Consider the following 23,515-nt stretch of genomic DNA (forward strand, 5'->3'; position numbering starts at 1 on the left):
GGTCTTCACCACTGAAATAAAGCAGCAGTAAAGTCAGAACGGTTTAATTTTTCCCAACTGTCGTACAATATTATTTTTGTCAGATTGTTTTCCTAAAGAATGCAAAAATAGTCCTCCAAAGCATAAAAACTGTTTTTCGTGGATACCAGCACATATTGAACTAGAAGGGAATGAGAAGGCGGACACTTGCCAAAGTGGGAGAACAAAAACACAATTGAAAATCGCACTTCATCGGAATAAACGAAGAAACTAATAGTGAATAGAATAAATGAGAAATAAAAAAGCTCTCAATGGAATTACAAAAAAAGACGACGCCTATTATAAATTATCCCTAAATGACCAACGCCTAATTTTTCACATCAGAACCGGACACAACATAATGAGACAACATATGTTCCGGAAGCTGTAAATTTGGACCAGTGAAATTTGCCCTTGTGGAGTGTCGCCAGAGAATGCTGACCATGTCCTTCAAAACTTCATTCTTCATCAAGAGGCCCGAACAAGACACTGACCCCAAACACACCCATAAAAGAACTACATGGAGAGCTGCCTGTTTTGGAAACCACTGTGCAGATATTGATCTGGTCATCATCATAATAAGCTTATAGTTTGATAACTTATTATATTGATTCGCCTTTGAACTGTATTGTTGCTTAAAGCAATTCTTTACATGATATCAGATGAAGGTTTGTGTAAGAGATTTAAAACCTCTTCAACGTAAAATCAATGGTTTGTGAGGTTTTCCGTATTTGGTGGGAAGCGTGGTCGAGAGGCTAAGTACGCTTGAACTTGGCTTGGCTTGGCTACCTATGACACCCGACTCGAGTTGTGTTTACTGAGCGCCTAAAGGCAGCACGGAAAACCGTCTCCTAGATACCCCCTCATCCCCCTCTGGTCCACAAATGAGATTGGACCATAGCGCTCTGAGCATGCTATAAGCATGAAAGTAGCGCTATATAAATTCTATTTTTTTAAATTTCGCTATAGGTAAAGTGATATTGTAAAACGCTCACAAACTATTATCTTCTCTATAATAGACTCTATATGATGTCGACAGCGATTCTGAGGGTCTATTCTGAACTTTATCATTGAGTGTTTGAAAGTTTTTCAAACCTTTTTCTTTTTTATCATGGAGACATGGCATCGTCTCAAATGATCCTCCATCTTAATTGGTTTCATAGCGTCATAAAAAGGCACATAAACAATTGTTTGTTTGACAGAAGGATTAAAACCCTGTGTCAAATAGTCAATTTTATAAGTTACAACTAGACAAAATTAAATTATTTAAATAGAGTTATTAAATAAAAAATCAAAAATTTTTCATTCGCACAAAAGGACACACATTTTAAGGATTACGCAAGGTACAAATCATAAATATGTGTATGAAATAATTCCATTAACAGTATATCAAAATTAAAGTCACGACTCGCTAAAATGAGATTCATTATCGTAGACCCCTGTGCGCATCTCACAGACCCCAAAATCACTTCTTCACTTTCGTTGACCCTTTGGAAGTCTTCGTAGACCCATAGACTCCTTTGGGAATCACTTATTTAAAGCATTATTGCATGCGATCACTAACATCCAAATGCGCCCGTCCCTGCTAGTCACCTTTCTTAATATGGGCTGCGTGAACAAAGAGATGAGAAATGTATTTATTGGAGTCCTGGGGAGTGTGTACTACTTATGAATGTGATGAAATGATCATTCAGTTGTTTTTTTTTGTTTTATATGTTTCGAATGTTCCTTTAGATATGAAGATAATTACATCCTAGCTCAAACCTCCTGCAGGATGATACCGGAGAAAGGCGGTGGGCAGGGTTGGAGAGACCATCGAACACACGACCACACGACCAGATAGCCATCATTGATGGGTAAGCTTTGGACCGAGGTTTTGGCAAAGAGCATCATATGGCGATCAATGTGTGGGTCGGATGGTTTGGCTATGCTATGGCTGATTTTGACACAGTCCACCCCTGACCAGAAGAGACTTTTGTAGTTGGCTTCTAAATAAATGAGAAAACATGTGCCAGTGTCCATTGAACTAAATAAAATAAATAATCGGTTGGCTGGGCTTTTAGTTATTAAAGAAAGGCAGATATGGCATACAGTATACTTTAAAAGTTAGAATGCACAATGTGGTCACATAACAAAATTTTAAAAAATCAGTCTTTCGTTTTATTTAGCATTGTAGCTTTCTTTAAAAGTCGCAAAATAGTCACACTACAGGCCACTGAGACCCTACAACCAAAAAGGATTTTTTTCAAGAGGTTCTTTGCCTAACCCTATGTTCAAAATGCAGACATCAACTGATCAGAACTTTCACCCGTGGCGCTCCAATAAACTTAAAAAAAAAAAAGAATCGTTCGCGGCTCCCTTTAGCCAATTAATAGGTCTGGGGAAACGCTGTAAATAACAGTAAGCTTACTAGTTCCTAATCCCTCCTCTGTTATGACTATGAATGCTATTAAATGGCTTTTTTTATATGAAGGAAACTGATCAATAGATTTTTTTTATAAGCTGTTACACGCTATGATCGATGATTTTTGCAGGAGAAAAATCTGTTAAATGCATGATCTGCCTCTTAGAAAGCATGCTTGCTCATTTCTAAGCCTTTCACTACGATCTGTTGTAGAAGAACAGCACAAAAAACTACATCCGATAATATAGATATCTTAATTATTCTTAATGTCACAACGTGTGTTGTGGTGCCGGGGATTTCACTTGAATTAAAATAGTTGAATAAATGACGATCTAGGATTCACAATAAAAGATTCTTTGTTAAAACACAACTCTGGAACTTTATTTAAATATAAAACGTAAGTACAGCTTATGTACAAGTTACAGATCAACAAGCATCAATAATATTACAAAGGCTTTAAATCAGAGCTCTTAGAAAACACGACTGTCTACTAGGAAATTCTTTTATCGACTGGCGTTCTTTCTAATCTCGTCAATTCTCTGGCGCTAAAAATGTCTTTATTTAGTTTCAAATCAACCAATAGATTTGCAACATCGTAATTACGTCTCGGGTAAAACCTGAGGCGCTGTCAAGGATCTAGATTTGTGGGGTAATTCCTGAGGCTCAGTCAAGGGTTTATATATTTATTTACACACAAGCTTTTAAATGTGAAATATACAAATAAATCTATAATGGCATCTGTGACATATTACCCACCCCCTCCATTTAGCATTTGTATGGTAATAGAAATGCTCATATGTATTAAAAATATTTAAATATATACAAGATACCATACATGAAATTATAGAAAAATGGTTGAGGTAACATATGACAATGCTCTGAAAAATAAAGTCAACTTGAAGATGACATTAAAAAAAATGTAAATGCAGTGTCAGGTATATGAGAGCTAAATTATTGATGACTTAGAACACCTGTTTCACTATTCAAGTGGTTATGAAAATGAGACAATATCAAAAGTTGTACAAAGCATAATACTTGAATAAATTAAATCTTGAATTGAATGAGTTACTTCTCTTCATGGTGCTTCATGATAAAATTAAAATATGACAATACAATACAAACCTGTGGAAGAAAAATATATACACAATTATGTAAAGAATTAAATACATCTGGAAAGTGTGTCAGCGAAAACATTCTCACGTCCAGGAATTGTCTTGACCTCAAATTGGTAGTCTGTGAGTTGTAGACTCCAACGAGTTAAACGACTGTTCGCTAACTTCTTTGAGTTCAGAAATGCTAGTGGTGCATGATCAGTTAGGAGTGTGAAATGAGCACCTAGTAGATATCTGGAGAACTTGGCTATGGCCCATACAATGGCTAGACATTCACGTTCGATGGTTGAGTATCTGGTTTCAGCTGGTGACAACTTCCTGCTGATGAAAAATACTGGGTGCAAAGTCTCTTGGCATTTCTGTGAAGTGTCTTGGTATTTCTGCATTAGGCAAGCAACTATAGCTGAAGATGAAGCATCTGTGGCGAGGTAAAATTGCTTCTCTGGATTCGGAAGTTTGAGAATAGTGTCTCTTGAGAATTCAGCTTTAATGTTCTCAATAGTGGTATGTAACTTTGTAGACCATGGGATCTTCGTTGGCTGTCCTTTCTTAGTTATTTCAATCAATGGAGCTATGAGTGCTGTGTAATCTGGTATGAAATGTCTGTAGAAATTACACAGACCCAAAATACTTCTCACTTGCTTTTTACTGGTGGGGACTTTGATGTCTAGTATGCGTTGAATAATGTTCTCTTGTGGTCTCAGCGAATTGTAGCTGACTCTATAACCCAGGAAGGATATTTCTGACATGGCTAGTTCTACCTTACTAGGCTTTATGGTAAAACCATGTTGTTTCAGTATGCTGAAAACTTCTTGTAGTCCTTTGATATGTTCGTTCCATGTCTTATGGAATATGCAAATGTCATCTATATATGACACTGTGTCAGAGCGATTGCCTAGTATGCTGTGAATGGCTCTATTAAAGGTGCTGCTGGCGTTGACTAGACCAAATGGCATGAAGTTGAAATGGAATAGCCCATAAGCTGTGGTGAATGCCGTAAACTGTTTGCATTCTTGTCTGACTGGTATTTGGTAATAACCTCTGGACAGGTCTATCTTGGTGAAGAACTTTGCCTCTGAAAATTTGGTCATAAGATCTTCAGGATTTGGCATAGGGTATGAGTCGAGTTGGGTTATTTTATTCAACTGTCTGAAGTCGACACACATTCTTGGAGTTGTCGTTTGCTTCCGTTTGACAAGAACTATTGGTGCGGCATATGGAGAGTTGGAATGTTCAATGATTCATTGCTCTAATAGTTGGTTAATTTCTTGTTTAAGAAAGTCTCTGTAGTGTACTGGTAATGGGTAAGGTATTGCTTTTGTAGGCTTGGAATCAATAAGTATTATATTGTGTTCCGTAATTGACGTTTTGCCTGGAACATCTGTAAATATGTCTGAATTTTCTTTGAGAATGGTAGTCAGTTCTTTCTGCTTTTGCGGTGTCATTGAATTGAGTTTGATGTCTTGCCAAAACTCAGTTTGTTTGGTAGTTGTTTGTGGCATATTGATGTCGTCAAATTCAGACGTGTCATTTTCATCTTCTTCTGGTATGACTGCAAGACATGATATGGCTCTTTCATTTTGTTCTGGGCTTGTGGTACCTTCTGTTATTGTGTTATATTTTTGTAACATGTTGACGTGATAGATTTTCTTTTTGTTGTGTATGTCTATCTCATAGTCAACATCTGTTATCTTTCTGAGTACGGAGAATGGACCTTGCCATTTGATGAATAGTCTGTTGCTTTTGTCTGGTAGTAAAAGACATACTTGATCTCCTGGTTCAAATTGTTTCAGTGTTCTGTTTCTATTGACTCTCATTCTGGTATTGGAGTTTGCTATGGCTGTGGCTTCATTTGCTTTTTCACATGCAGATATGACTATGTTTCTGGTATCTTGCACATGTTGAAACGCTGTCTTGGTTTCTGATGAGATTGAGTTTTGGCGAATAATAGCTTCTTTGAGGATTGCCATCGGTCCTCGTGGGTTGGCGCCATAAACCATCTCGAAAGGTGAGAATCCTGTAGTTTCTTGAGGACTTTCTCTGTATGCAAACAGAGCTGCTGGTAGCAATAAGTCCCAATTCTGCGGATTGTCGTGTGCTATTTTTGAAATGCACCTCTTCAAAGTACCGTTGAATCGTTCGCAAAGCCCGTTGCTTTGGGGATGGTAGGGCGTTGTGAACTTCATCTTGATGTGGTACATGTTCATGAAGTCTTTGGTAATGTCAGCTGTGAACTGTGTGCCTCTGTCAGAGAGGATAACTTCTGGGAAACCAATTCTGGAAAATATCTCTGACAAAGCTCTGGTGATGTCAAGCGCTGTAATGTTGACTAGAGGTACTGCTTCTGTCCATCTTGTACATGTGTCAATCAATATCAGGACATATCGATGGTTTCTTGCTGAAGCTACTGGCATAGGACCAATCAAATCAACTGAGACTTTTTGGAATGGCTTGTCTGTCAATTCCATATCTTGAATTGGTGCCTGTGATTTGTTGTTCTTAGGTCCTTTGACTTGGCAAATATGACATGACTTCACGTATTTCTTGACGTCTTTAATGATACTTGGCCAATAAAATTCTTTAAGGATTCTGGCTTTAGTTTTGACTACACCCATATGGCTTGCGTGTGGAATGTTATGTCCTGTTGCCAGTATTTCTTTCCTATATTTTTGTGGCATTATTATTTGCTGAATGGTATTGTCTTTATGCATGGCATTTTTCACCAGGAGGCCATCTTGAAAATATGGTTTATTTGGTAGATTCAGCTGTTTGTTTGCTTGAGCCTTCTGATAAAGTATTTGCAATGATGGATCTCGTTTCTGTTCTTCTTTGAAGTCATCATGTGTGAAATATGACTTGCCTTGATGGACTTCAGTTTGACCAGTTAGAGTTCTTGTATCATTGTTAGAGACTCTGGGCATGTAGTCTTGTTCTTCAAAGTTCAACAATGGACATTCGGGAATTGGAGGTGGACTTATGACCGGTAGGGATGGGCTTGATGTAACTGGGGGTGTCCATGTTGAATGTTCTTGATTGTTGCTGGTTACTGGACTAGTAACTGGTTCTGTTGCATTCTGCATAACTTGCGTAACTGAGGTAGCCATGTGATTATTTTGGCTAACTTGTTCAGGTGCCAAATGTTCTTGTTGTCTGGACATGGATTTTGTCATTACTGCCAAACATTTTTGACCTTGCTCTATGGCATTTGTCCATTCAGTAAGTTCTTGAGGAGTGCATTCTTTAACTCCCTCTATGTTTCCAATGATTAGGTCCACTGGTAGATTGGGTGTTACTAATGCTTTTGTTTGACCACTGAATAATGGTGTAGTAACATAAATGATGGCTTCAGGTAACTTGCTGACAGTTCCGTTGAAAGCAGTGGCTTGGACGTGGTTGCCTGTACTAATGTGGACGTGCTTCCGGTGTCACGAAGAACCTCCACCTTCTTGTCTCCTACAAAGCCTGGATAAAATTTGAGACCATTGGACTTTGCAATGACTGTCATAGTTGAATGCTCATTGTAATAGCTTCTGTTATATGAGCTTCTGTTTGGCATATATTGTGGTCTGGAGTACTGTGAATGACTTCTGTAGCGAGGTTTGTTATCTGGTTTATTATTTCCAGGTGCTTTGTTGAGATTGTATTGCTCTCTATTGCTGTATCTTTGAGTTGGTGATGTGGGTATATCAAAATTTTGATTTTTGGAGACTGCCTGTTTTTTCCAACATTCATGAGTTTGGTGACCCTTTTTATGGCAATATGAACATTCTGTGGTTCTGCTGCGGCATTGAGACGTGAAATGCCCTAGTTTATGACATTTGGTGCATTTGATTTTGTCATCTGACTTATATCTTGCATTTTTGTCTTGAGCAAAGCAGACAAAAATTTTCTTCAACAGATGGTTTGACTGACTTGTTTGGATAGGCTGCTTTATATTGTCTGATGATCTTGGTTAATGTCTGGATATCAGTAGGATTTCTCTCTATAATGTAGGATTGAATATCTTCTGAGTGAGCATGGGTGATGTTGTCGATAATAATATGTTGACGAAGAGCTTGGTAACTTTCTTCTATTTTGGCCATGGATACCCATCTATCAAACCACATTGACATATTAGCTACAAAAATTTGAGGATCATCATTTTGCTGTGGCCTTTCATTTTAGAATTTCTTTCTATAGTTGGCTGAAGTTGCTCCGTATTGGCGCAGTAGAGCTTCGTTGATATCAGAGTAAGTGCTGCGTTCATTGATGGACAGTTGTGAGCAAATGTTGACAGATTTGCCAGTCAAGAGGGTGAGGAGTGAGCTCGACCAATGTGCTTCAGGTAGACCGGATGTTGTAGCTATTTCTTCAAATCTTATGAGATACGAGTCCATATTGTCAATGTTTTCGTTGAAAGCCGATATTTTGTTCATTAATCTGTATTTGTCAAACATATTTGAGTGACCTTGAGTTGGAATGCTTTCTTTATTTTCTTTATTTTGTTTTTCGAATTCCTTTTTTTCTTTTTCATGTTGCCTTTGTTTTTCAGCTTCTTGCCATTGTTTTTCAGATTCTTGCTCTTGATATTCTTTCTCTTCTTGGCGTTCTGCCCACAGGTCTGGCTTAGGAATTTGCTTCTCTTTTGCTAATTCCATCAATTCAAGGAGTCGTTGTGTTCTAGAACCGGAAGCCATATTTAATTTTTTTGTTAGTTTCTTGTATTGGAGCAAAATGTACAATATCTGGATTTTGGCTTTATCTCAGATGTAATAATAATATAGTGACAAAGTTCTTGAAGCCTCAATTTGCTAATAATGCTTGACAGTAAAATTGTATTTCACTGGAGTCGTAAGCTTCGATATATAGATCTATTGAGCCGAGTACTTTTTTTTACTGGTTTAAAAGTTGGTTAAATCTGGTCTTCTGTTTACTTTGTGCCAGACAAATGATTATTTACTGTTCTTCTTTGTAATGACTATAATGCCAGTTATTTGCTTTACTGGTCTTTTGTATTGCCAGTTATTTGCTTTACTGGTCTTTTTTATAATGCCAGTTATTATGTATATTGGTCTTATTCCTTTTGCCAATTACATATAATAATAGATTTCGTGAGTTAGACGTAACTCTAACGAAAATCTTTATAAAAGAATTATCGATAACCAACTGACCTGTTAAACACAGAAATTCTGTCCTCCGTTAAATAATAATGAAGTTCCTTTGAAGAGTTTAGAAATTGGTCCTAGATCTTGAATACATTTCGTTAGAAGTTGTCCATAAACTTTTATTAGTCGGAGTGCCAGATGTCACAACGTGTGTTGTGGTGCCGGGGATTTCACTTGAATTAAAATAGTTGAATAAATGACGATCTAGGATTCACAATAAAAGATTCTTTGTTAAAACACAACTCTGGAACTTTATTTAAATATAAAACGTAAGTACAGCTTATGTACAAGTTACAGATCAACAAGCATCAATAATATTACAAAGGCTTTAAATCAGAGCTCTTAGAAAACACGACTGTCTACTAGGAAATTCTTTTATCGACTGGCGTTCTTTCTACTCTCGTCAATTCTCTGGCGCTAAAAATGTCTTTATTTAGTTTCAAATCAACCAATAGATTTGCAACATCGTAATTACGTCTCGGGTAAAACCTGAGGCGCTGTCAAGGATCTAGATTTGTGGGGTAATTCCTGAGGCTCAGTCAAGGGTTTATATATTTATTTACACACAAGCTTTTAAATGTGAAATATACAAATAAATCTATAATGGCATCTGTGACACTTAATATATATATATATATAACAGGGCTTTTTTGTGACGGTACACACCGGTACGGCGTACTAGCACCTTTTTGAAAAAAAATATTGGTTTTCTTGTATTTTAACGTATATTATTAATTTTTAGTAATTAAAAGTTAGGCAATCAACTACTGAGTACCGGCACCTCTTTTTTTTTTTTTTTTTTTTTTTTTTTTTAACAAAAAAGCACTGTTAAATATATATTTATATTATGGGCGTAGCCAGGATTATTTTTCGGGGGGGGGGGGATTTTTTTCTCCCCCCCCCCCCGCAAAAATATATGTGCGTGTGTGTACACATACGCATAATTAATCTTTATTACATTCTGACCCTTTATTCTTTTGGAAGACGTTTATCGTACCCTACAATGAAGAATGAAGGGTCACGCATATAATTTGTATATATAAATTTGTAACCTCTCTTGGCTACGTCTTTGAATTAAGTGACTGTAGTTGGCTTTAGATTTTATATCGAAAAGGGAACTATTATCGTCAAAATCATCTGATAGGGGGTTTTGAACTAACAAATTCAAAACCTTCTTGGCTTGGCTACGCTCATAGAATTTAGAGTGTGTAATTTGCTTTTTTTTTTTTGTATATTGAAGAGGTATTCTTTAGCATCAAGCCCTGCTGAAGGCAGGTTTAAACTCAAAACCTCCTTTGGCTACTATCGTAGAATTTTGAGTGTGTAATTTGCTTTTTTGTATATTGAAGAGGTATTTTTTAGCCTCAAAAACGGCGGGAAGGGGGTTTTAAAGACTAAACCCCTCTTAGCTACGCTCATAGAATCTGGTGACTGATCTATGGATAGTCTTATATTGAAGAGGGGGTTTTATCGTAAATTTCGGTGGGGGTTTTAAAATCAAAATCTTCCTTAGCTATGCTATTGTAATTTGGGTATAGTCGTTTGCATTTTTTTTGTTTTGTTTTATAGAAGAGGGGGGTTTAACTGCAAAAACCCCTGGTAGGGTGTTTTAAACTCAAAACCCTTTGGCTGCGCTGGGGCAAGTGATTGTTAAGTATTAAAATCTCACCTAAAATAAACAGAATCAAAGTAGAAAATCAGTCAATAAAATCCGTTATACAGAAATATATAGTAATTGTTGTTATACAACAGGTTGTGATTCTTAAAATGATTGCAGTATATTTTACTCTGCTTGGAAAAAAAGTACATTTCTAGAATAAATAGTCGTAACATTCCTCTGTAAATGATTATTTTTAGTAAGATAAAGTGTAGTTATATTTTGTCATGGTGTTATATATTGTGGTTGAAAATTACTGAGTTAACATTTTTAAAAATCTCTTTTCAGAAATTCAGAAATAGCATTTCCAGACAAAATTTTCCACCTGCTTTTATGTTACATAAAAGAAAGTTGTAGAAAACATGTGAAATTTGATGATTTTGTATGTGTTAGTGGATTTTTGTCCTTTGATATTGATGGCAAGACACAGAATAGGTTTCTGTTGAATGAAATAATTGATAAAGCAAACATCAAAGAAGGAAGTAGCATAAGTCTTGGTGTAAGTATCTTTGTAAAGTCAGACCCTATTATACTAACAATCTTTCTCTGTTTATGCTAGTTGTACCATTTACACATTTTCATTGCCATAAAAGTTTACTATTTAATTGTATATGTTACTTCCAAAACCCAAAGTGAGGCCATTCACTTGGATGGCTGCCTGGTCGTGCGGTTTGAGCGCTGGACTGTCGTTCAGATTTATCGATGGTCCAGGGTTCAAACCCTGCCCGCTCCCATCCCCCGTCGTCCTGCCGGAGGTTAGGACTAGGAAGTAAACTATCTTCAACTCTGAAGGAACATCCGAAACATGTAAAACATTTTAAATTTTTACTTAATATTTTGCCAGTACTTGAAAAAAAACAACAAGTATTTATTCTAACTTGGCTCTCAAAATAAATGCCGGGATTCCGTGGTCAAAACCCTGTGGTGCTGAATAATAGTGCTGATTAAGACCATCCGATGAGCGATACAGTTGTAAATTACTGTGTAATAACGTATGGCTTCGCTGTGAAAATAATTTTCAGTTTGTTTGCTGCCTTTTTAAAGAGAATGTTCTGCTTTTGTCACCTCTGTGACTTCTCTTAATTATTCTGACTGCAGTTTCATTGTGAGTAGTATTTCTCGACTCATGTGAAACACAAAGTTTTGGCGCACTCATTTTGATTTTGTTGGTGTCGTACACGTTTTTTTCTTTCACCTCCCATTCTTGGATCAAATTGAAACTTTACACAATTATTCATTGTCGAATATATACAATATACATGAATCAATAAAAAAAAGTAACCAATTAGTTTAATTAGTGGTAATTTTGTTTTATATAAAAAGGAGATCAATCTTGCCAGTGATTGTGCGTTTCTTTCCTTTATATAATCTTGTCTTATTTTTTTTTCTTTTATATCTTGCTTGTTTTTAATAATCGTTAAACGTTGCATAGGCCTACCGTCGCTCGTGTTGGTAGTTTTCTATATGCATGCTTTTCTTTTAGAAGGTATGTCATTCTGCTAGTATAAAAATTACGATAATAGCTGTTTAATAAAGCTGACAATAATATTAACCAGTCTATACTGGTAAAATTTAAGTTCTTTTGCTAATTTGTACTGTCGCGTCTCCATACTCACAGACCAACGGCCAACTATATATATATATAGCTCCTCCGTAATCGAAGATGAGCACATTTCTCATTTCCTATGGACTCGAAGATGACTGTTAAGTCCAATCCTCGCTTTAAAAAGCCGGCCGCATAGGTGGCTTGGGTAGGTTTGGTCAGCTTCCTGCTTCTTCTCTCAGCTTTTTGTTGGTTCGACGCTCTTTCACGCTGGCCACTTTCCTTGCTTCAGAACTCGTGCCTCCGACACTCAATGCTTTCCCCATGAGGAGATACAGAGCTAGTGCTTCCCAGCCGTGAATGTCGATATCGCACCCCTTGAAGGAGCTCTTAAGAGTTTCTTTATAGCGCTTGTATTGACCCCCTGGGAGCGCTTTGCTACACACAGCTCCACGTACAGAAGCCGTTTTGGGAAGGCGATTGGCAGGCATGCGGACATGTCTCGCCTATCGAAATTAGGACCTTTTACAGTGGCATTGATACTGTTCATGTTGGACAAGTCTAGAATTTCAGTATCTGGCACGTGGTCAGACCAATGCACCTTTGTATCATGTAAAAGGTAAGGGTAGAAATTAATCATTATCGATTTAAAAAAAGTAATTTCACATATTTGCTAGTATAGCCTGTATTTATCATCAAAGCAAAATCTGCTCATTACCACTTCCTGCCATCTTTGGCCAATCACCCCTTATGCGAACTGACTGGCTAAATCGCGAAATAACCAGCCATTTGAAAATGACCAGTCAATGTGAAGCGATAACGGCCAGATCGCGAAATGGTCAATTTCTGGTTCTGGCCGTAACATATAAGCTAGCTATGTGTAGGCCTAAGTTTTAATTTATTACATTCTCTTTTAAAGCGTGCCTTAAGATAATACAGGTAGTCACTTAACCTTATCACAATTAGTATAAACACTTTTTAAAACTCTTTTTCAAGAACTAAATGAAAGATTTGTGGTAGTTCCAAAATGTATTTTACTGGTTATGAAAAACCAAGATAATCAATAAAAATAAAACAATGAAAATAATATTATACATATTACAAACGCAAGAATGTTTGAAAATAGTCGAAAAGAAATGCTAATAGATTTGGTTTAGAAAATGTTATTTTATCTGATAATTTTCTGTTATTCATCATATTACTCCATCACTTTGATGACACATTGCTGTAATAATGTGTTACAGTTGTTTTTATCTATACTATTGATACTTCTAGATGCTACTATATTTTGTTAGTATATATTCTCATTCTGTGCGATGTGAAAAATAATAATTATTATTACATATCACAGTGTTTCTCTCTTTGTGTATACCAATCTGTTGTATCTGTAAAACATGTAGGCCATGCAAACATAGATGATTACATCTTCTAATGGTGTTTTTAAACATTTGACGTATCTGTTTTACAGTGCAACTTGATGTGTTGAAAAAAATTCTTTCTGTAAATAATGTCTGTCTTTTTTTTTTTTTTTTTTTTGTAAAATGACTTCGAAAACAGAAATGATTTAAATTTATTGTTCTGAGCATTTAGGGTTACTATTTTTCTTAATTTTTTAAAATATTGAAGCATTAAGATACTGTCTAATTCTACTAAAATTAAACTAAATGTAATGACTTTTAAGTGGTTCATTAATTTGATTGAAATTTCAAATTTTTGGCTTTTCTTTCAGACCACCAACTGGCATCATTTAAAAAAGTGTAACACTTCAAAAAAAGAAAACAAAGGTAACAGGAAAAAGACCAGTGGCTTTGATTCACCAAAAATATTGCTGAATGAATCATATGAACAAAGTGGTCCTTTCATCATGAGGAACACCAGTCTTCATGAAGCTAAACCAACAGACATGCAAAAAAGTCTGAGTGGACCAGTTGCACATCTACAATTCACAAATGGTCGTAACAAAATGGTCAACAGAACATTTACAAGGGACGAGAAAAAAATCATTAAAAAAGACCCTGAACCAAAGCGTACTTTTTCAAATTCCACTGTTAATCTTTCCAAATGTAAGCCATTTGATGAAGGATATGCTCCCCAAATCAGCGAATCAAAAAACTGCCCATCTAATCTTAACAGTAATTTGTTGACTAATGGACTCAATCATAACTTAAGTAAATTGTCTCAAAAGGATTTCCAGAGTATTAATGACAAACCAACTTCTCAACCAGTTGTACTGAAAAGAAACAAAGGCAAGGAACGTGGGACATATGTGCAAGATCCAACCATTTCAACACATTGGAGTCAGCCATTTCAAGGTGACAATTCTGTGATACAGGACAAAGCATTACCTAATTCACCAAACCTTGAGTGGGCTCATGTCTTACAAAAACCTTCAGTAAAGCGTGATGACTCAGACATCAGTATCGGCTCCACGCGGCCTAAATATCTGGTCCATCACAATGGTGAGATCTTGCTGCCATGCCCAAAGCTTGCAGACCTAATTATTGATGACAGTATGGCTGATCATATGAATACACTCAATATCACAAGCTGCTGTAATGAAGAGGTGACAGAAGATAGATACCAGTTGTTGATGGATTCTATAAACTTGGATGATTTTGGTGTAAAAAAAGCTGCCACTTCAAGTCTTAATTTAGGAGATTATGTCAAAGACAATAGCAGTGCCTCAAGCAATGAAACTCATTACAGTGCAAGCAGTGTAGAAATGGACCTGGACATGAATGGTCATCATACAAACATTCTTGTTGAGAAAGTTGACAGCAAACCTTTTCTTGTTTGCAAGGGAAACATTTCTGAAAGTCAACATGTGATAGATTCTTTATCCTTTCACAAGAAAAGTGAGTACGGCTATTTCAAATTATTTTTATTTAACGAAATATCACAAATCGTAAAATGTTTTTAAAATAGAGTGTTTGTTTTTTTCAGGCCATTTCAATATTTAACATTCTCCTCTTTATCCATTTATCATTATTATTTTTTTTTTACTAAAGCTACTTTAATTGAAGATTCTTTATCATTTGTCATTTAAAATTTTTATTATATCTAAATTTAAAGGGAAACAGTAAAGATGTTTTATAATATTGTGAAAAATATTGCTTTTGAGTTACAATGTAAATGATTAAAACTTATCTGATTCAACTAAGTATTTCCCAATTAATTTTTCAGAGCATCGAAGGTTTAAATGGATGAAACTCTTTAAAAAAGGTATTTAAATATATTGTGAAATTATTTAAGAATTTCCTACTGTATTGAATTCCATCTGTACGTCTTTGAAAAAAATCTGTATGAATCGATCTTTTCTCCTATTTCATTTAGTCTAACACTTCATAATCCAATCTGACACACTCAGTAATCTGATGTGGCGCCAACATAAATCCATGCAATTGATGTATATTTTTAGAATGTAGGAAGGAAGGCTTGTATTGTTAAGTACAGTCTGTGAAAGCTGAACTGTATGTTTTGTATTTTTATAACTATAAATTTTTCTTTTTTTGTCAATTGTTTTTTATACCCTTGAAAATGTAAGAGAATATAATATTACATCGTATGCAGAATTTTCTTAACATTCTTTGAAGTAATCTTACACCCTTTTGGGCTTGTAACTGTCAGTCTATCAACAACAACTTATTCTTAACAATAAAATATGACTGTCAGATACAGAAACTTAAATGTATTGAAAGTAAAAAAACAAACTATTCTAGATCTTAGATCTTTAACATACAATTACATTTTTGTTTCAGACTGTCATCAAGTAAATAGTAAAGAAGGATAACTCTCCTTAGATTTCAACATCCAACTGTCCCCGCCAATAAGTTACATAAAAAATCTCAAACAAATGTGACATCTTAGAAATCAAATATATTTTTATAACATATCAATTCATTGATGAAATAAATACTCATGAATTTTTTTTTAAATTATGTGTATAAGATTAAATCCTTAATAACATTTTATCTGTAGTGACCTAGAAATCAATAAAAAATTAATAGGCTTTACAGCACATTGTGAAATAAACATCAAATGTCTAGATAAAGTGTGAACTTAGAATAATTTTTTTTTTGGTTTTCTGCTATTTTGCTTTACCAAATGGATTGCAACTTAATAAAGTGACAAGTATGCAAATCTCAGTTCTAAATATTAACACATATTTGATGATTATAAAAGGATTTAATGAGCACCAAAAAGAAGCAACAATATTAATTTAATGAAATTCTGCAGAACAATTGGATAAAAAGATCAGTAAAAATAAAACTAGAAGACTTTCAGGATAGAATGCTAAAACAAAGTAGTGTAATACTACTGACTTGTTTCAAAGTGCTATGATCAGGGATGTCAATAAAATACCCCAAAAATGTCATTTCTCTAAAATATAGTCTCTGTCAACCAAGTCTAGCACCTTATAATTTAAGATGTCCAAATTACCAAATAAAATAAATAAAAAAAATCAATGAAAAAAAAAGATGGATGTGGCATAAAAATACAAATGACATTTTATTTTACATGTCACTTTATAGGTGTATGATTTATAATGAAGAGATTTGCACTTTAACGAATGAATAAATGAACAATAAGCTTTGTGAAGCATGTAATTCAAGTGTAAAATAAAATAAAAAATTACCATCAACCCTGTCTTTGAAGTACAAGCTTCCAGATAGTCAGTCATACTCACACATTAAATTACACAAAGACATTTATATTAACAAACAATGCAAACCAATTTCTCAATAAAATTTTTAAAATATATCCTTTTTGGATTCATGGGCTGAACAAATAGATTGTCCTGTTGAGGATTAATCGGCAGGATATGTACTCAAATATGATGTGCTAATCAAAACTGTAACATTAAATAATGAAACAATGTATTGCAACTATATGAGACTTAGAAATCTTTAAAAAAGAAAAAGATGGATATAAAAAAAAGCTTGCATATTTAATTTTAAAAAGTTTAACTGAGTCTAAAAATAGCAGTTGCGCTTATTTTTAGATAACATGGTGGTGAAATTTTTCCTTAACACTTTTATTTTATGAAATCTAAATATGAGACAGAAAAGCTGACTAAAGGGCTTACTTCTTCATAAACATATTGCAAACTAAATTAAAATCATTTATACTGCTTTTTTGGAGGCGTTTCCTGCAAGAAATTTAGCTAGCCAAACAAAAAGAAAAATATTTTAATCAAAAATGAATATTTTTACTCAATCAAAAAGGACAACTCAAGCAACAGAATACCTGCTACAATTCATCATGGTAAAAACAGAAGGATGAACTCAAGCAATTATATTGACATCTATATTACTTTATACTTGATGTGACAAAACAAAACAATTTGATTTAAAGAAAAGTAATGTTAACAAACATGCTTTTTTTAAGATCTATTAACTTATTCTTAATTAAAAATTTAAAAAAATGAAATTATTTTCTAAAAATTTTCAAAATGGTGAATTAGAGAAGGTCCTTTGAATGTGTTTTGTTCTGTGCAGCTCTGTTGAACACTTCTGGTCATTGATGGTGGACCACAACTAAATACTCCAATTTGAGATACCTGATTGTAAATACAGCAAAGAATTTTGAACAGTTATGAGAAAAGAAGCATAAATAAAGTTTACCTAACTATCCTATTAAGAAACTCATTTTTTTTTAATATGTAGAAAACATGTATATATATTATATATTAAAAAAAAAACAACTTACATTTTCATGAACAATTTTTAGGGCCTCAAAAAAATCTTGAAACTTTGGTCTACCGAAATGTGTCTTTGCTCGTAAACCAGTGAACATGCTCAAGCCTGCAATTTTCTGGAAGTGGCGTTCACAGATATACTGAGGGAAAAAAAGAGACTAATAAAATGTAACAGTTTAGGCATAGTAAAATCATTATGCTTAGTATTGATCCAAATTGTAATCCATTGTGAAAGACAAAAGACTATGTAGGGAACAAACACCAATTCAACTGACCAACATTGTAGTCCGCAGGTCAAATTTTTCTTTCATCTGCGTGACACAAATATGTACATCAACAAATCCTGCAGTGTCTGCTGCCTCCACTTGTCTTATTATCTCAGTCATCCATTCAAAACTTTGCTGAGTGCGTGTCACCCAGATAAAATAAACCTAAGAGAAAAAAAACATAAAAATACATAGGCCTCTTTTTCTCTCTCCCACTCTAAATAAATAAAATGGTTTAGATTTTTTTCTTCATGTTTTTATTAATATTGAATATAAGGTTTAAACAAAAAATATTACAAAAGAAGTTACATCATTCTTATGTAAATTGTAATAGGGAACATTTTAAACTGGTACTAGAAAAGTCTTTTGGCAATATCAAAATATTTCTAAAATACTTAATATACTTTATCAAGACATAACTAGTCTTCACCTTCTGACATGGTATCTGACTGACTTCACTTGACCTATGGGCAATGTCTTTCAGAATTGAAGCAAACGGTGTAATTCCAATTCCTCCACCAACTAAGACTGACACAGGGAAGCGATACCAATCTTGATGACTCTCACCAAATGGACCATCCAAATAAATCTTTTTAAAATTTCCAATGATTAAATAAGTAAAATTGATCAAATAAATATGTTTTAGAAAGTAGGATTGAATAAAAATTTCAAAGTATCATATCTAGACAATAATCATCGTGTACTAATGATATGGTGTAAAAGAATATCTTTAAAAAAAATTTTTTTTTCATGAGTTCATTTACTTTTGGAATATTTGACTTTGTAGTGACATTAGGGTCAAACAACTGATGAAAGTTTGTGGTCCAAGGTCCAACTGCTCGAATGTGTAGACTAATAAAGCCTTCATGAGGTGCTGAGGTCAAGGTAAATGGGTGGTACTCCCCTTCTCCAAGCACTGGACAGGCTACTCTGACCCACTGTCCAGACTGGTAGTTGAAACTCAATGGCTTTTTGATATGTAAACTGATGACACCTAAAATAATTAGTACGACATTTCATTAAATGAGGCAGGTGAAAACATCTAAATGGATGCCAGCCTTATTAAAGACAATCCATGGTCACAATACACCTTTGTACTAGCTACAGAATTAAATAAACTTCACATCATCTGCCTTCTTTAAGTTATGAAAGTGGAATTTTATTTCTTTCAAATTCAGAATTTTTACATTAGATTTAAATGTCAGATTTACATTAAGCTTTTCAAACAAGAAAACATCTAGGACAAAAATTAAAAAATAAAATGAATAATTAAATGCTGTCATCAAGAAACAAATAATTTTCCTTAAAACTAAAAATTTATTTTTTAAAATATCATATTGAAGATAAAAGTCATCAGTTACACAAAAAACTCTTGCATTCTCTTGAACATTCAAATAGTTTCTGTAAATCCCACATTGCAATGCTCAATTTTTCTGTTTCTTTTAACATTTAACATGTTTATGTTATTTATAAAATATTATTGAATTGTTTTGAAAAACCCCCTATAGTTTAACAAAACTCCCTAGGATCATAATAACTGCATATTATTGTTATTTTAGCTGTAAGTCATACTCTGGTAAAGCCAGAATCAAGAATTGTCAGAAATAAAATTAATTCTATGGCTTTCAAGGTGTTCAGTTAGGAAATTTCCTATGATGTGGCATGTCTGTAGTAATACTTCCCTGTAACAGATAACATGAATCTTATTCTGATAACATGAATCTTCTTAGCTATTGTTTGTTTTACATGTTTCGGATGTTCCTTCAGAGTTGAAGATAATTACTTCCTAGTCCAAACCTCCCGCAGGATGACGGGGGATGGGAGGGTTTGAGCCCAGGACCATCAATAAATCTGAACGACAGTCCAGTGCACAAACCGCATGACCAGGCAGCCATCTGTGCAGGGCCCAGAATAAGTTTGTGATATTTGTGAGTTAGTCAGTAATAAAGAATACCATATAATAAACACATAATAAAGACTCACCAGATGGCAGTAGTGTTGCTCTACTTACTATAAGCAGAACTTTATTTCTGCTGACAGACACAAGTTTGTCTATTACAAAAAGGATCAGTGGACCCAAAAAAAAATTTGGCCAAAGTGGGACTTGCACAAGTCTTTGATGGCCATGAAGAAATATCAGAATATATACCAGTATGTACAGGCTGAAAAAAATAAAATAAATCTTCAACTAAAACTAAAATGTATTAAGATGCTCAAAGCACACACATTTTTTTCTTTAGTTTTAAGAACAAAACTTTTTATTGGTTATTTAAATAAATAAAAACACTTCTCTATTTAAATAAAATCTGATACATTATTTTATTTCATCTCGAAATGTATGACTTTTACAATTGAAATTTTAAAAAGGAATTTATTGAACAAAAGGCACAAGTAGCAGCAATATGTTTATATAAAATATGCAAAGAAAACAGGAAAATGAAACTTACTTGTGTGTAGCTCTAAAATACTTGAAAACATTTCTTCTGGCAAATGGTGTAGCAAAAACATAAAGCACCACAAGAACTAGTACCAGAGCAACCCCAGTTAGGCCTGAGGAAACAAAAGAAGTTTAATTTTAAATTTAATATTGAAATGAAATTTTTGTAGCATTTTTTTTATGTTAATATTGTAATTGCTGTGAATGATATCAATCTACAAAGGTTACAGACAACAATCAAGGATAAGAGAAAACATGAATACATTGATAATATTAAGGCCATTTACAATGTGAGTTATGGAAAATGAAGAATGGAATTCAAGTTTACCTGTTATGGTATGGTATGTCCAGTATTTAAAGCTGGCCAATACATGAGTGCTGAAACATGTTATAAACATTTTTTAATAGCATAAGTCAATCTAAATGTATTTGTCAAATGCATTCTGGTAAAAAACAAAACAACATACGGTCTGAAATATTCAGTGAAGTAACAATTTAAATCTGAGGATGGCTGTGTGGAGATATGGTAGAAGTTGATCAAGTGTCCAATACAATGAATGGCTGAAGAAAGGATAACAACTTTTTCTCATATAGTGAAATGTAACATTCAATATTTTTATTAATACTGTATATGGTTTAAGAATATGTTGGAAATATAACTTTAAAAAATTATACAGAAAGTATACATAAGTAACATTGAAAGATCCTAGATTATAAGGTTACTATACCTGTGAACATGATGGCCAAGAAAGCTATGTATAGATGCATGTCATGAGCATTATCAAAAGGAATGAATCGATGTAAAAAAGTCTCTCTAAATAAGATAAAACAATTTTGGTGATTGAAAAGTATGAAGCAGTAATGTAATAATACTAAAGAAAGTGCTACTAAAAAATAAATAAATATAGCAAATATGTGAAAACACAATAATTTATCACAAGATTTCTTTGAAACTACTGTGAGCTTGCGCTCCCAGAGCTATATTTTTATATATTTTATTTTTATAGGCTAGTGCCAAACTTATTATTTGTACTTCCGCTTTTTGTGTATAAAAAGTGATGCCCACGCTGTTTTTAAAACAGTTGAGTGTACATTTGACCAGTGGTCAGTACCATATCTGTCTGTGTGACAGCTGAAGATCGTTGTGGTCTGTCGTCTAATTATATTTTTATTCCTGTACCTGGGACGGCCTGTAAGTGTAGAAATATTTTATATTTTTTACTAGATCTATACTATGTGTAAGGTAGTTATTTTATTTTCTACTTGGACTATTTGTCATAATAGTTGGCAACATGCTGTGTCCATCAGTCCTAATAGAATATTTTATAATATAGTTTTGCATTTATGTTTTGCAGGCTATTATTACTGCTGCTTATAACTGCTTTTAACTGCTGCTTTTAGCTGCTGCTGTTGAATATTATTGCTAATAGCTTCTGTTTATAACTGCTGTTGTTAGATCTAGATCTATTCTAATTCTAGGGAATCTAGGATCTAGAATCTAGTCACTAGACTAGTGTTATTTTGTTTCTGCAATTGATAGTTTTGTTATTGTTTCTGTAGATCTATTCTAGATCTAATTCTAGGGAAGCTAGTGTTACTTTGTTTCTGCTATTGGTAGTTTTGTTATTGTTTCTGTAGATCTATTCTAGATCTAATTCTAGGGAAGCTTAAGCTAGTGTTAGTTTGTTTCTTTATTATCGCCTTAGTAAACTTAGTTATATTTATAGCCTGTTTCTCAGTTCTGTTCTTAGTGAATAGTAAGGTACTGAGCCTAAGGATAAGATATTCTTGTTTTAGTGTTAGTGTTATGAGTGTAATAGTAGGATATTGTAGATCTAGACTAGTTTATTGTAGTGTGTTTATTGTAGATCTAGGTCTAGTGTAGTAGTTTTAGTGATTTAGTTAGATAGTTGTTTTGATCAGTTTGTGTCAGATAGTTGGTTTGGTTAGTTTGGTAGTGTTTGTAGTGGTGTAGATTTAGAGGGTAGTTTATAGTGGTTAGTGTATATATTATATTTTATTATTATTTGATTCCATGTAAATAAAGTTTCATTTTGTTTATTTATACTAAACTAAAGTTTGTTATCTTGTTTCCGTTTAGTTTAGTATGTCTGGTTACTTAGGTGACTCTAGCCCCTTGGTCGTAGACTGAGGTGTCACAGATGAGCCCACCCAGTAGCGCTAACATCTGCCTACTGTTAGGTAAATTTTAATGTTGAGCAGCAGAGAATAGGTCCTCTCTCTCCCACTCGCGCCTGCCTGACCTGCTCACACTACTATCAAAATTAACCATATATATGTTATAGTGAATTACACTGTACCTGTTTTATTCAATATATATATATGTATATATATACTAGTTTGTATGAAAAATTCCACAAAAAAAAACACAGTAATATTATTTTAAAAGGACTAAAATTGATTTAGCCAAGTTGATGGCAATGGTCCGAAAAAAAAAATTATATTACGTCATACATTTTATTAATCGGATTTTAATAAATATAGACAAAAATCTAAAGTTAATTGGAAGATCAGGAACAAAGCTATGCAATATTACTTTTATAGTTAAAGAAAAAAAACATTTATAATAGAGATGAAATCGTGTTCCACAATATTAGAAGTTACTTCTATAAAAAGTAATTTTGATGTAATAAATTTAGGTAAAGTTATTCTACGTCATATTTTATCCACAAGCTAAGAAACTATATTTTGTAAATTTCTAAATATTTATTATTGGAAGTTAGACATATATTTATTAATATGAAATGAAAACTGGATTTTTATATTACTTACTGTTTAAAAAACATTGTAGAAATCATGAGAAGTTTCTTTTATTAAAGTGTTTATAATCAACTTTGATAAAATAATCAGGTTATTGGTAATGGTCTCCAATCTGGTATTTGCACTATAATTGTAGATATTAGTTATAAATGAAATTGTTACCTTAAGAATGTCAAAGTGTTTTGACTCATTGTCACAAGTAAGCTAGCATAAGTAACCATTTGGGCGCTTGCTGCTCCTCGAGTCACAGACACACCATAACCAGCCATACGTCTCAGCCCAGCATGCTCACGCTCAAATGAATAATCTGAGGATGAAGAATGTGAATGATATACATCATTGAAATTTTTTTATCAACTATGATTATTAAAAAAGTAGACTCGATGGCTGAGTGGTAAAGCACTTGGATTCCTAACCATGGTTTCAGAGTTAAAATCCTGGTGAAAGATTTGGGA

General features: G+C 33.8%; 2 protein-coding genes across 3 annotated transcripts in view; one reads left to right on the forward strand and one right to left on the reverse strand.

Annotated features, from left to right (window-relative positions):
- The first annotated feature begins 1,764 nt into the window (after positions 1–1,764).
- Positions 1,765–16,801, forward strand: LOC106077779 (uncharacterized). The gene is made up of 5 exons (XM_056008216.1): positions 1,765–1,874; positions 10,624–10,834; positions 13,608–14,733; positions 15,062–15,100; positions 15,637–16,801. The coding sequence occupies exons 3-5, from the start codon at positions 13,743–13,745 to the stop codon at positions 15,666–15,668; spliced, it is 1,062 nt and encodes a 353-aa protein (XP_055864191.1). The 5' UTR covers positions 1,765–1,874; positions 10,624–10,834; positions 13,608–13,742; the 3' UTR covers positions 15,669–16,801.
- Positions 16,364–23,515, reverse strand: part of LOC106077777 (dual oxidase 2-like) — a 59,464-nt gene continuing 52,312 nt past the window's right edge. For both annotated transcript variants that reach the window (XM_056008204.1, XM_056008195.1), the window contains exons 25-35: positions 23,223–23,367; positions 21,008–21,093; positions 20,747–20,840; positions 20,608–20,657; positions 20,290–20,392; positions 19,826–20,004; positions 18,607–18,836; positions 18,273–18,431; positions 17,852–18,007; positions 17,588–17,716; positions 16,364–17,438 (exon numbers count right to left, since the gene is read on the reverse strand). In XM_056008204.1, coding sequence (XP_055864179.1) covers positions 17,316–17,438; positions 17,588–17,716; positions 17,852–18,007; positions 18,273–18,431; positions 18,607–18,836; positions 19,826–20,004; positions 20,290–20,392; positions 20,608–20,657; positions 20,747–20,840; positions 21,008–21,093; positions 23,223–23,367 — 1,454 coding nt within the window. In that variant the 3' untranslated portion in view covers positions 16,364–17,315. The remainder of the gene's footprint in view (positions 17,439–17,587; positions 17,717–17,851; positions 18,008–18,272; positions 18,432–18,606; positions 18,837–19,825; positions 20,005–20,289; positions 20,393–20,607; positions 20,658–20,746; positions 20,841–21,007; positions 21,094–23,222; positions 23,368–23,515) is intronic.

The sequence above is a fragment of the Biomphalaria glabrata genome, chromosome 1 (genome assembly GCF_947242115.1).
Source record: "Biomphalaria glabrata chromosome 1, xgBioGlab47.1, whole genome shotgun sequence".
Lineage (NCBI taxonomy): Eukaryota > Metazoa > Mollusca > Gastropoda > Planorbidae > Biomphalaria > Biomphalaria glabrata.